This window comes from Aulonocara sp. 'chitande type north' Nkhata Bay, linkage group LG13 (genome assembly GCF_057382095.1).
Source record: "Aulonocara sp. 'chitande type north' Nkhata Bay isolate Kocher_YH1m ecotype deep benthic linkage group LG13, A_spYH_male_GT1.1, whole genome shotgun sequence".
NCBI lineage: Eukaryota > Metazoa > Chordata > Actinopteri > Cichliformes > Cichlidae > Aulonocara > Aulonocara sp. 'chitande type north' Nkhata Bay.
Window position 1 is genome coordinate 11,282,526 of NC_141356.1, and position 11,914 is coordinate 11,294,439.

At 43.5% G+C, this 11,914-nt stretch overlaps 1 protein-coding gene across 2 annotated transcripts; it reads left to right on the plus strand.

Annotated features, from left to right (window-relative positions):
• The first annotated feature begins 1,279 nt into the window (after positions 1–1,279).
• znf365 (zinc finger protein 365) lies at positions 1,280–10,840 on the plus strand. 2 transcript variants are annotated; one of them, XM_086258712.1, is made up of 6 exons: positions 1,280–1,557; positions 2,368–3,029; positions 3,112–3,421; positions 3,891–4,062; positions 4,287–4,333; positions 5,545–10,840. In XM_086258712.1, the coding sequence occupies exons 2-6, from the start codon at positions 2,378–2,380 to the stop codon at positions 5,768–5,770; spliced, it is 1,407 nt and encodes a 468-aa protein (XP_086114838.1). In that variant the 5' UTR covers positions 1,280–1,557; positions 2,368–2,377; the 3' UTR covers positions 5,771–10,840. The 2 variants fall into 2 exon arrangements, with proteins under 2 accessions (XP_086114838.1, XP_086114836.1); XM_086258710.1 differs by having other exon boundaries at positions 1,283–1,557; positions 4,284–4,333.
• Positions 10,841–11,914: the final 1,074 nt, after the last annotated feature.

Sequence of the window (11,914 nt, forward strand, 5' to 3'; positions counted from 1 at the left end):
TTTGTCTTGACTCTGTCGGGTTTTTTATGATGAAACAATTTTAAAGTTTACTCTCGGGGGACATCTGAATGTTTTGAGGAAGTTGGATGACTTTAATCTTAAATCTCAAAAGTTTAGCTTTTCAATCTTAATTTAAGGTACAGTCAGTACTTTTTCTGGCTATTTTGTCTTTTTTTTAAAAGCATACTGTATCCATAAATGTCCATGGAACAGTGTGTAATTAAATTATCCAACAAACTGTTCATTTTTGTATTTCCTGATCTTTTGCTAAGTGATGATATTATTCAAATATGTTCAAATGTAATTTGTATGAAAAGTATTTCTTAAACAAACTGTAGTAGAAATATACAGCCAGCTGTGGCTGGTAAGGGATAAAATCTGATGGTAATGTTTTTTATCTATGGCTGACAAAACCCCGTTTGTCCTATAACAGCCACCATAGCTGGAATAATACACTTAAATTGGGAGAAGTAAGAAAACAGAATTCAGCTGATTGCAACCTGCAATCTACTGACATCTAGTGGTGAAAAATTCTACATACTGAACCTTTAAGCTGTTTGTTTAATGTTGTGTTGAAAGTAACTGCTGTTACAAAGGAATTTTCCACTTTTGAGATAAACAAAGTATCTAAAAAGAAATAAAAATGATATCTATCCCCAGAAGTTAAGATATTGTGTTACAGTAGCCAAAACGAAGCTAATAAAATAGCTTCATATAAAATGTTATAAAATAATAAAAAGCTATTTTTGTAAAAATAAAAGATTGCTCGAAATGGTACAAATAAAACATAACAAAAAGTAAAAATAAGTAACATTTTAAATAAGACAGATTCAATGCTTTTTCTTTTTGGTCATTCTTACACATGTATTCACATGAAACGAACATTTGCACCCAAGTCCAGCGAGACCTGAAAACCAAAAAGAGTGAAGACACAAAAGCAACAGAACAGAAAACACATTTACAGTCTTATTTAGTATACATAAGAAAATCTTTTATTATTATTATTATTATTATAAACAAGAAAATGTTCAGGCAGAGAGTGAACATTTCAGAGGCTCCAGAGCAGTGCCAGAGTTCAACAGTCTTACAACTTGCTGGAAAAAGTTCCGCAGTTGTTCATGCACCGATTACTGCACTAGTTTTCACAGTGCATGTCAGTCTCATTGTTGGTGGTGATGCATCGCCATCCCAGCTTTCAGGTTTTTCCTGAGCAGTCATATGACAGCAGTAAAAGTAAAAAAAAAGAGGAAAACTTCTAATAAATACGTTTAAAACGGAAAAAGAAAGAAAGAATAAAAACCTTGAATATGAATAAATGAACAAAACCAACAGTTTCGCCCGCACCCTGGACGGAAGTGACGCATTTGATCTTATTTTGAAACGTTTTCCCGGATGTGGCTGGTCAGCGGAGCTGCTGGCTTGCTGTCTGGTCCTATGTGTCCTGAATGAATGACATCATGCAGGCTGCTGTTTGCGTCGGGCTGCGAGCGGACTCCTTCAGACAGTAACGGGTCATCTGGGAGTGTCATCTGAAGGCAGCCGTTAAAGCTGCGCGCGGTAAGAGAGTTTAAATCTTTCCGCCGTGATTCAGCGATTGTTTCGGTCTCTGCTAACCCGCTTGGCTAGGCTAGGCTAGCAGCTGCAGCCAGGTAAAGCTAACGGTGCAGCTTTGTGATAACGACAGGTACCTGTTGTTCAGACTCGGGATCAAACAGACTCTGAGGGGGAACCGAGGGGGAAGTCCTCTCCGTTTGTGCTCAGCCGGTCCGAGCTCACTTAAAATCACATATTTTCGGTCTATATTAACTACAAACACAATAATCCTCCAAGGTAACAGAAACTTAACATTAGCCCAGGTGTACATGACTATGTATATGTGTTTAAAACCCCCAAAACAAAACAAATAAGCTGTGTAAAATGAGGCTTTCATCGCCCATAATAATCTTTTTTGTCTTTTTATTGTAAAAAAGAAATGCACTGCACATTTAAATAAATTAAATAACTGAATTGAAACGAGGATGTGATGTTGCACTGTGTCTTTGTGGATCTACAGAAACCATATGATAGACTGTCAAGTATGTGAAGGTGGTGCAGGATATGTATGGGGTGGGGTGTGTGAAGGGCTGACAGGTGGGTTTACATCAGGGGTCTGATCTGAGCCCCTTGTTGTCTGCAGTGGTGATGGACAGATGAGGTCAGGCAGGGTTATCTCTAGACACCCTAAAGGTTACCAAGTTTGTGTCTGCTGTAAAGTTGGACATTCTAACCTGGGAGTCTATGGAGTGGGTGTTTGAGCTAATGCAGCTTTTGTAGTCAGTAAATTAGGGTCTTCAGTCTTTCAGCACTAATCCCCTCCGTACTTCTCAGGTGTAAGGTGATGCAGCAGAAGTTGTGTTCCCGAGGTTCTGGATCCTTCCTTTTAGAGAGGAACGGCCAGGCCTGCGGCGCGATTGTGGACACTGTCACTCCCTGTGACCTCCCCTTCCGCTGTCCCCGCTGTGGCGAGCAAGAGCGTTTCCACAGTTTGGCTTCCCTCCGCACTCACCTCGAGTACCGCCACTCGTATCGCTCACCAGACATGGTCACTGAAGGGTTCAGCATTACCGGGAAGCTCCCCAACCCGCTGACGGCAGCTATCCCGTGGCACGACATGAGCCTCCCGACGCGTAGGGGGCAGCAAAGTACAGGGAGGCCACCTCATGTCCGCTCTCTCAGCGACAGCAGAGACAGCGGATACCTCCACTCATATGGGTCTGCGAGGAGGCGCACCCAGAGCGTTGGGGTAGGGACGCAGGCGGAGGAGGAGGAGGACGAGGAAATCGATGTGGGGACAGAAGACGAAGATGTGGAAGAAGACGAGGAGGATGAGGACGATGAGGGTGAAGAGAGAAGTGGAAGCAGAAATGAGGAGGATTTGAAAACTTCCTCAAAAAAGTCAGACCATCACCACATCAACCACCATCACATACTGTTCCCCCCACTTGGCCCTCCACCGGACCCAGATCTGGACCTGGATCTGGATCTGACTGGTGGGTTTCTGGAGCAGAGTGTTGCAGTATCAGAATACATCTGTTTTTTGCAGTAACGTCTCGTCTTGTTTGCACCTACCAGAGCATAACTCCTACTCCGGTTTGGAGACGGCAGCAGCCTCGGCTGCAGTGCGGCAGCGGCTGGCCAGCATTCTGAGGGCGGCCGATAGCACCATGCAGCGCCGGCTGGCCAGGGTGAGCACCGAGCTGGCTCATACCGACACGGAGCTCCTGTGTGAGCGTGCTCACTCACAGCATCTGGCCCAGGAGAGGCAGGAAGTTGCAGACAAGGAGAGGTCGCTTAGCCGACAGGTGGATGTGGCTGTGATGGTTATTGCCGCGTTGAGGGAGCAGCTCAACGCCTCAGAGAATGAGCTGGAGCGGCGAGAGAGGTGAGGCGGGCAGGATCTCACTGATGTGGTCTGGAGCAGCGGTCCCCAACCCCCGGGCCACGGACCGGAGTCGTTTGGTACTGGGCCGCGAGAGTTGAGGTTCGGGGGTGAAATTTATGTTTTCAGGGATTTATTCTTTTGTTTGTTAAGAATAAATCTTCCTTTTTTTTGGTACCAGTACTGGTTTTATTTTGTTGTATTTATGCGCGACACCTTAAACGCCGGTCCGTTAAAATATTGTCGACCATAAAACGGTCCGTGGCGCAAAAAAGGTTGGGGACCGCTGGTCTGGAGGATGTGCCAGGTGGATGGTGCTGGACTCCAGGGTTGCTCCTTGTCTCTGATCCTGTTTATGATATTCATGGACAGGATCTGAAGGTGCAGCCCGTTATTTCCCTTTTGCCTCTCTTGCATAGCTGGGGGTGAATGGTATATTTAAGTTATGAATTGGGTGATTTTTGCTTTGCAGGGAAGTGTTAACCATCCAGAAGTTTCTGGAGGCGGCGGTTCGCCAGGAGACGTGCGGCAAAGTTCGAATCCAGCATTTCATCGAGAATCTGCTGAGACGTATCGCTCTGGCCGAGAGGCTGGTGGAGTATTACCAGGTCAACGGTAGTCCGCCACAGTGCAACCACTACAAGGTACTGTCTTTGGTTGTTTTTATTCATTCATTTATTTATTCTAGTTGTTTTGTAAGTCTTTGTGTTTCTTTATGTCATTTTATGTTTGTTTTTTCAGCTGCTTTTAAATAACTTTTACACTGACAGACTGAATTGATCCTGACTTTTCCAGTTATGATGTTTTACTGTGGTGGGTTATTGCTCTGATGAAGGCCTGATTCTTGTGATTTTTATGACCTCAGCAGCACCAGCAGAAAACTGATAACGGCCCTCACAGAATAACTAAGAGCAGGTGAGTCCATCGTTACTTTGAATAAACAGTATTAGCAAATTTTCAGACTGAAATCAAGGAGAAATATTAAAGTGTTAACTGGACACAAACAGGTTGAACCTTATACTTATATTATTAAATACTGCTAAAAAATGTAGGATTTAAAATCGTATTAAACTCTGGCCGCCCTTCTCTGAGCCTGGTTCTACTGGAGGTTTCTTCCTGTTAAAAAAGAGTTTTTCCTTCCCACTGTCACCAAGTGTTTTCTCATACAGGTTTGTCTGATTGTTGCGGTTTTCTCTGTATAATTACATCATAAAGTGCCCTCAGGTGACTGTTGTTGTGAATTTGTGCTATATAAATAAAGTAGATTTGAATCCATATTTGTTCCTCTGAAAGTGCAGCATTACAGCAGCTGTTTCCTTTTCCTCTTGGCTTTTTATTGCAAATCATTTGAATTTGAGCTGAGAGGGAGGAAAGTCGTCAATAACCGATGGGGTGTAGGTGTAAAAAGGTTTGTTGCTCAGCAGGAACTGGCCTCTGACAGAGCAGGTAATCTGCTGCTGTTGGTCTAAATCAAAGTCAAAATCATCCAGGAGCTTTCTCGTGTCATCTGTCGGGTTTCTCTGTGGTGTTCTCATGTTTAATTCATGGCTCGACATGGGATGCTTTGTGCTTTCGCTCAGTGACTGCAGAGGGATTACCACACTCTCTCTGTGTGCGCTCAGGTCAGATGCTGTTTATCTTCAAAGGTTCTTGTTGAACTTTGTTCGTCGTGTGAGACCAGCTGTTCGGTCCAGCGTGTCCGTAAAAACCGACTAATGTTGCACAGCAGGTTCTGTCTGTTTTTGCAGTTAGATGGAAGTTTGTCATTTTTGAAAGTTTTCATGTCTTACCTGATCGGGTTACTCTTGTGTCTTCGATGTAAAGTTGCTGAACATAAAAGGATGTTTGGTGCATTTTTCTTTCTTGTTTCGTGTCAAACTCATAAGGATTTGTTGAGCTTAAAGAGATCATCGGTGATGCAGGTGAAAAGGCAGCATTTGAGGTGCTGATGGTCTCCAGGCTGGACACCAACCAGGGACAGTTCTGGTTTATCATCAGTGTGACTGGCTACCCGCTCCTACTGTGTAAAATGTAATTGAGGCGTGAGTGTTTCCATCATATGAAGTTAAAATGACAGCTTCCTTCTCTTGTTTGTTTGTTCGTTCATGTCTGAGTTTCGTCTCCAGGTCAGCAGGAGCTCAGCTGTCCTCGTCTGGTCTCGCTGACAGCAGAACTCAGTCCTCGTCCCAGTTCGGCGGACGTCCTCCGTTCTCCAAACCAGGCGGAGACCGAGATCGGGAGCGGGAACACCGGGAGCGCCTAGCTCAGTCATCCCGGCTGTTCTGCCGGCCTGAACACAGAGACGACATCTGGAACCATCAGCGGCGCCGGTCCGCTGGGTACGAGGACTAGACCAGCAGAGAAAGACCAGAGGGAGGGGTGTCAGGGGGCAAGACTTTATCACACGGTGACTTCATTCCAGTACGTTAACCTATGGAAAAGTAGCTCCCATCAACATCAGACTTCTTTTACACCACTTCTCATCTTAAAGCTGGATTTGTTAGTCTGACTCCCAGGAGTCCAAAAGTTAAGTATTCAAATACTAAACAGTAATAAATTTGGCATGAATATTTTTGTCATTGCAAATTTAGACCAAATTTTCTAAAATGATTTTAAAAAGGATTTTTTGTATCTGGCAGATTATTTAAAAATATTTAATTATTTATACTTTAGTGCTTCTCCTCCTGAAAACTCCATAAATGACCCGTGGTCTCTAATAATAATGGAGGGAAAACTATATATAAAAGATGGACGTAGCTTCCAGGTCTGAGAAGTGGTGCCAGTGTGGAAGTGCCTTAAACCTGCATTCTTTCTAATGGCCAGCAGGGGGCGGAGTCTGATGACAAGAAGAAGGCTATGTCACCATTAAAGGTTCTGCTTACTTGGTTTTTGACCCAGTGCATCCAGCTTTTACATAAAATCTATTGGATAAAATAATTCTGAAGATGATAACAGATTATCATGGCTGCTTCCTCCGAACAGGGTTTACAACATAAAGCAATAACAAATATGACTCCATGAGCTCTTTGCATCAGACACATTCCACTTTTAATTGATTGCTGTAATTTTGGTACTTTTCCATAGATTATTAAACTGGAGTGGAAGTGTAAACTGTTACACTTGGTTCTTTTTCCTTTGGATGTATGACTGGGTAAACCTTCGATATTGAAACATAGAACTGAATTCTGTCTGTTAAGTATAATAGTTCATTTTATCTTCAGGTACAAAGGTGTGCTTTCTATTCGTCTGTTGATTTATGATTTAATGCCCGTCTGATCACAGAATTTGAATTTGACGCCTGATGACACGTCCTCTCCTCTGGTCAGACCTTCACATCCTGGCCTGGTTCGCTCGAAAACTCCTGATCAGTCAAGTTATCGTGTCTCTGCCTGTGCTTTCTAAGCCAAATCATCACCCGGGACCATCTCGATAGTTTAAGATTTGTTTAGTCTGTTATTGTTCAATCACATCTTAACAGCCCATCACGAGTGAAACTTTGGCTTTCTGCTGAAGGAGGAGGTACAAGGAGCTAAATTCTTACTATTCCAAGAGAAATCCTGGGTCCTTGCCTTTGCATGGTGCATCCAACTCTGTCTATCCTTTCTAGCATTGACTGTTTTGGGCTGTGCCCAACTGGTTCCATGTTTCAAGGCTGCTTCAAAGGTCTGGTTTAAATCCTTTTCCGCTCATAGTCTGGGCTATTCCTCTCCAAGGGAGGATCCTGGTATGTAAAGGGTTTGCATAGCCACAGTCCTTTTTCTTTGCTTGATGGAACCAAATTCAGTGCCATTGTAGTCGTGGCTATTTCAGGTGATACCCAACTGCAGCTCTTTCGGGCTCCACCCATCACCATTACCCCTGGTTTGGCTTTGATAGCTTCTGGGCAACGTTTATCACTTCTAGTTGTCAGTTTTTATTGAGGTTACTCAGAAAAGAAAACCAAACAGACCCGGGACCTGTTCGCCTTGGAAAACTCTAGCAGGGTTTTTTTCTCAAACAGTGATGTTCCCAGGATCACAGAAGCACACAGCCCTCTTCACCAGCATAATGAGGTGATTCTTCAGTGAACGTATCTGGGAAAATGTATATCTGAGAATCCCATTCCCGAGTAAAGTGATAATAAGACTGAGGGTGATGTGGTTGATTGCAGTAAGCTGTTGATGACCACCAGTTTAGTTTGTACGAAGAGGAATCGGCTGAGGTGGTTTGAGCAATTAGGATGGTCCTGTAACACAGGACCCACACACACGACTGGATTGTGCTTGAACTGTCCTTTATTGAGCATACAACGTCTTTCTTTCTGCGGTTTTTGGCACCAGCCTCGGACACGCTCTGAGTGAAGTTGATTTTCAGTAACGCCTCCTTGTCAGCACTGATTTGGTTTTTAAAGCACAGGCACAAGTTCGATGATGCCAGACCCGGGTCAAATCTGTTCAGCATGTAGCTGAGAGGAGTTTCCTTCGAAGATCGATCTGCTTTTGATGCATAGAGAGGAAAGATGACAACAGGTGATAAGTAAACATGGAGGAAACCGCTTCCTTCTACACTACTCAAATAAGGACGAAATGTTGCAGAAATGGGCGATGATATTTTAGCGGTGGGTTTGATGTGGTGCTGACACGCTGCCGCCACCATCTCGACTCCACTCCACTGGACTCTGGGTGTGGACACTTGTTGGAGTAAAATGATCTGTAGCTGCTCGGTTGCCTGTCTCTTATCATAACACCGAGGGCAGGGCAAAATGCGGGACCTCGATATCGTGTCCTGAGTCATTACTGTGACGTCTGTAGATGATGTCACATGTCCTAGACGATGACGCCCATTGCTAAGATGTTTTAACTTCACTTCTAAGGAGCTGTCATGCTATCCATCGGTGAGAAACTTACCGACCTGCTGCCAAAGCAGGATTTCATCAGTGGTGTGGCGGACTTAGAAAAACTAAAACAGCACAACTTTTTGGACGGTTTGTCCCATTTCAGACAATCTGAACTGAAAAAAGACCCGAAGGCTTGTTGGCGTAGCCGACGCCCTTTAGTGGAGACGATTGAAAATAGTCCCCAACAAGTGCAGATGCATTTGGAGAGGCTTGCTTTTTTGAATATAGCTGTCCAGGTACATGAAGGAGCGCTTTGGCCCAGGTCTGGAGGACGCCACACACTTAACGAATGTATGAGTTAATTTATAGCTCACAGTGAAGTGACGCCGTGCTTCAAGTCCCGACGTTTCGGGCTTTAGCTCGCGCTCCTTCACGTCTAAACGGGTGGAGATTCTCCAATCACACACGAATGACGTCGCGTCAGCGCTTTCATCCAAAGTGACTTAACAGTGCCGTGAATGCGTACAGTCCATTTGCAGTATTCTTAACGACTCACGACGGCTTGTTTAACAGAATCATTCCTCGATCCGTTTACATTTCTGCACTCATCTAATGTTAGAATGTAAATGTAAAAAAGGCAGTATTTGGTGTAAACTGTATCTTTGCTGTCGTCGGTTTAGGTTTTGTTGATGGTGTTGATATTTTATATACAGAGCTGTTACATGTCATCAAGTGGAGGTGGTGGTCCTACAGTACTATAACTTGACAGGACTTTTGTATGACTTGCAAATAGAAATCATTTTATGTCTAACAGGGTGCAGGTTCTGGAAACATTTCAGTATTTCCTAAATTATGTCATGCAAATTCGTCTTGGAAATATGTAATTATGGAAGCATATTACCCTGCTGCTGCTGAGGCGCTACAGCATGAAATCTGTATTATCTATTATTCTCTCTTTCTTTCCAGTTAGTCGGTGTGAATTTGACTTTCGATTGACCTTGTCAGATTTTCGAGAATTGAGCTTCCAGGCACCCTTTTTGAATTTCAGATTTACTAGAATATATTTAAAGCCAATTATATGTTTGTGTTTTCATTGGAATCAAACTGAGATGTGAGACGTTTGGTAGTAATGTAGAGTATATCTTTGATATTAATGTCCTGTGGTCAAAAATTGGATTCGTGTCCCTGAAACGGTATTCTTGAATTTCGCCGCTTGGAGAAACCTGATGCTGATAGGTTTGGATAAACCGACCACTGAGCACTGCTGTTGTTGACATAAAAACCCCGTCTCTTGATGGGCATTAAGCTTAGAATCGGGGAGTGATCCAAACCATCCAGCACCACACTAATGACTAACCTCATGCTGTGGACGGATCTTCTCAGATGTTCTCTCGGCTGAAGTTTGCCTCATTTTTTTAGCATCTTTTTCCTGCCGTAAGTTGCCATCTGTCTCTGGCCATCGGAGACCTTCATCATGAACAGTTCAACGTCATCCTCTGTCTGCCATCTGGTAATGTGTTCATATCCTGGTAGAAGCTTGCTGCATGGTGTCTGGCAGGTCTCTGGATATGAAACATAACGGTATTCTTGGGAGACATTACGGCTTTGTAGCTCATGATTTGCTGCTGTACGGTCATGTGACAGTCAATAAGTGGTTTTTCACTCCCGTTGGTAAACATTCAGTGGCTCTGTGCACGTGCGGTTCCTCCACCTACAAGTTGCTGAATTTCATGAAGTTTCTCGAGGTTTCTGGCGACTTCCTCTTCCTGTGTGGATGCCAGTTTACTCTGCCGGTCAGGGATGACGTACCAGCTTTAAGTTTTGGGTTTTTTTATTCAGACAACAGCAGATCTCTTGGAAGTGTGCGGGCGTTGGGTTAGACTCTGAACTGCTTCCTGTTTTGTATTTGGAAAATGGAAGAAGATGCATGAAGCAGCCCTACTACTACTACTACATATGTAGCTATTGTGTTACTGTGAAAGCATGCTTCATATGTAGCAAAAAAATCCTATAAAATACTGTTATCTTGTACTACCATGTGTACTTTTGTAGCAGAGCGAGGTCTATTTTAATGGTATTTGAAGGAGAGTTGCACTAAACCATCCAAGAGAGCTTCGCTTGGCACTGTTGGATGTCTTTCGATGGGAAGAGGGATGTATAACGGACAATCAGCAGGGTTCGTGCACAGGTTTGAAAGAGTTTTGAAATGTTTGGGGTGATCGATGTGCAAGAGGCGGTTCAAGTGTGCAAGAAAAGAAAAGTATTGTACCTGATGTATTGTTTGTTTGAATATGACTCTCTGCCTTTCTTGCAGTAAGGTGGTAGAGGTGACGTTAGCTTTTCTGTTTGCGTAAAACTTCTAGCAGCAGCGTTCTGTTTGATATTCTTGATTTCTCAACTTTTGTCCGTAGGGATTTCATTTGCATAAGTAATCTCTAGGTTTGTGCCTTCACTCAAGAACTCTGTACTCTGTAAAAAAACAAACTTAAAAAAAAAAACACTGTGCAAAAATGCAATACTGTGAAGATCTGGAACACTTTATGTTGAATCCCGTCGGTCGGTATGTGTGATAGCCATCGAAGATTAAAGAACAAATATGACGCCAAGATGAGATCTGCTGTTTTGTCTGTTTTTCTTTTATAAAAGATCATTCAACAGAAGTCTTAAAAAGGGGGTCAGTTTCATGCTTCATGTTCATGCTGTGCAAGTTTAATGAGTGATTAATGACATAATGAAGTTATTGCTACATTAGAAGTGATAATGATGAATGAGCCCCTCGATACGAGGAGACAACATTTCTAGAACATTTAAAAAAAGCAGCGAGGGGTGCATTACCAACCGCTGGCTGTTTGTGGTACGCCTGCAGGTTTATGACCTCCCACTGTGCAAGTTCTTCCTCACCAAACAAGCCTGTATGAGCCTCGCTTTGTCACGGCCATGATGTCGCAGAGATGTTGGAAGCATTAAATTGTCCAAAGTTTATTGCAAAACTAACCCATTAATATTAAGACGACTCGTGTCATGAAGCTCCTGAAACACAGATTTTGTGCTGATGTTAAAGCCGGAGGAGTTCTGCAGCTGTGGAGTTACTGAGTCAGCCAGGGTTGGTCACTTTTACGCACCTCAGCAATCGGTGACCTCACTCTGTAACTCTAGTCTGACACTTACTGGCTGAGCTGCTGTACTTCAGCTTTGCAACTGAACCACTTACAGCGTATCAGGGAGGAAATTCGTTGAGCTGACTTATTGCAGCTGTGGACCATGGTGCACCTGTGGCAATGGGACTGGGAACGCCTGCATTCAAAGATTATGAGGTGTGACCTAATAACAGTGTACCTGCGAAAAGAAGAGGTAAGTGCAAAGCTAGCATGGCCTACAGATCCCCAACATCCAGATGCACACATTCAGAATAAATTTCAAGCAAGCCTGAAAACGCTGGGAAAAGATGAAAACAAGCAGATTTGTGTGTTTTTGAATGTAACGTTTCCAACATGAAAGTCTTCTGACTGTTGGAAAACTTCTCCCAAGTCTCTGTTCGAGTTAACCAAAGTAACCGACCTGTAGTTATCCAACTGTTTTATGGTAGTACTCGTATCTGGCCACTTGGTGTCACTCTTCTCACATAAATACAGGTGTGGCACCTTCGCTACTTCTTTGGTTGCTATTCTTGCATTTCCCAG

Coding starts and splice junctions, on each gene's coding strand:
- znf365 (XM_086258710.1), top strand. CDS start 2,378: ATGCAGCAGAAGTTGTGTTCCCGAGGTTCTGGATCCTTCCTTTTAGAG. Junction 4,063..4,283: donor CACAGTGCAACCACTACAAG/GTACTGTCTTTG, acceptor TTATGACCTCAG/CAGCACCAGCAGAAAACTGA. Junction 4,334..5,544: donor CACAGAATAACTAAGAGCAG/GTGAGTCCATCG, acceptor TTTCGTCTCCAG/GTCAGCAGGAGCTCAGCTGT.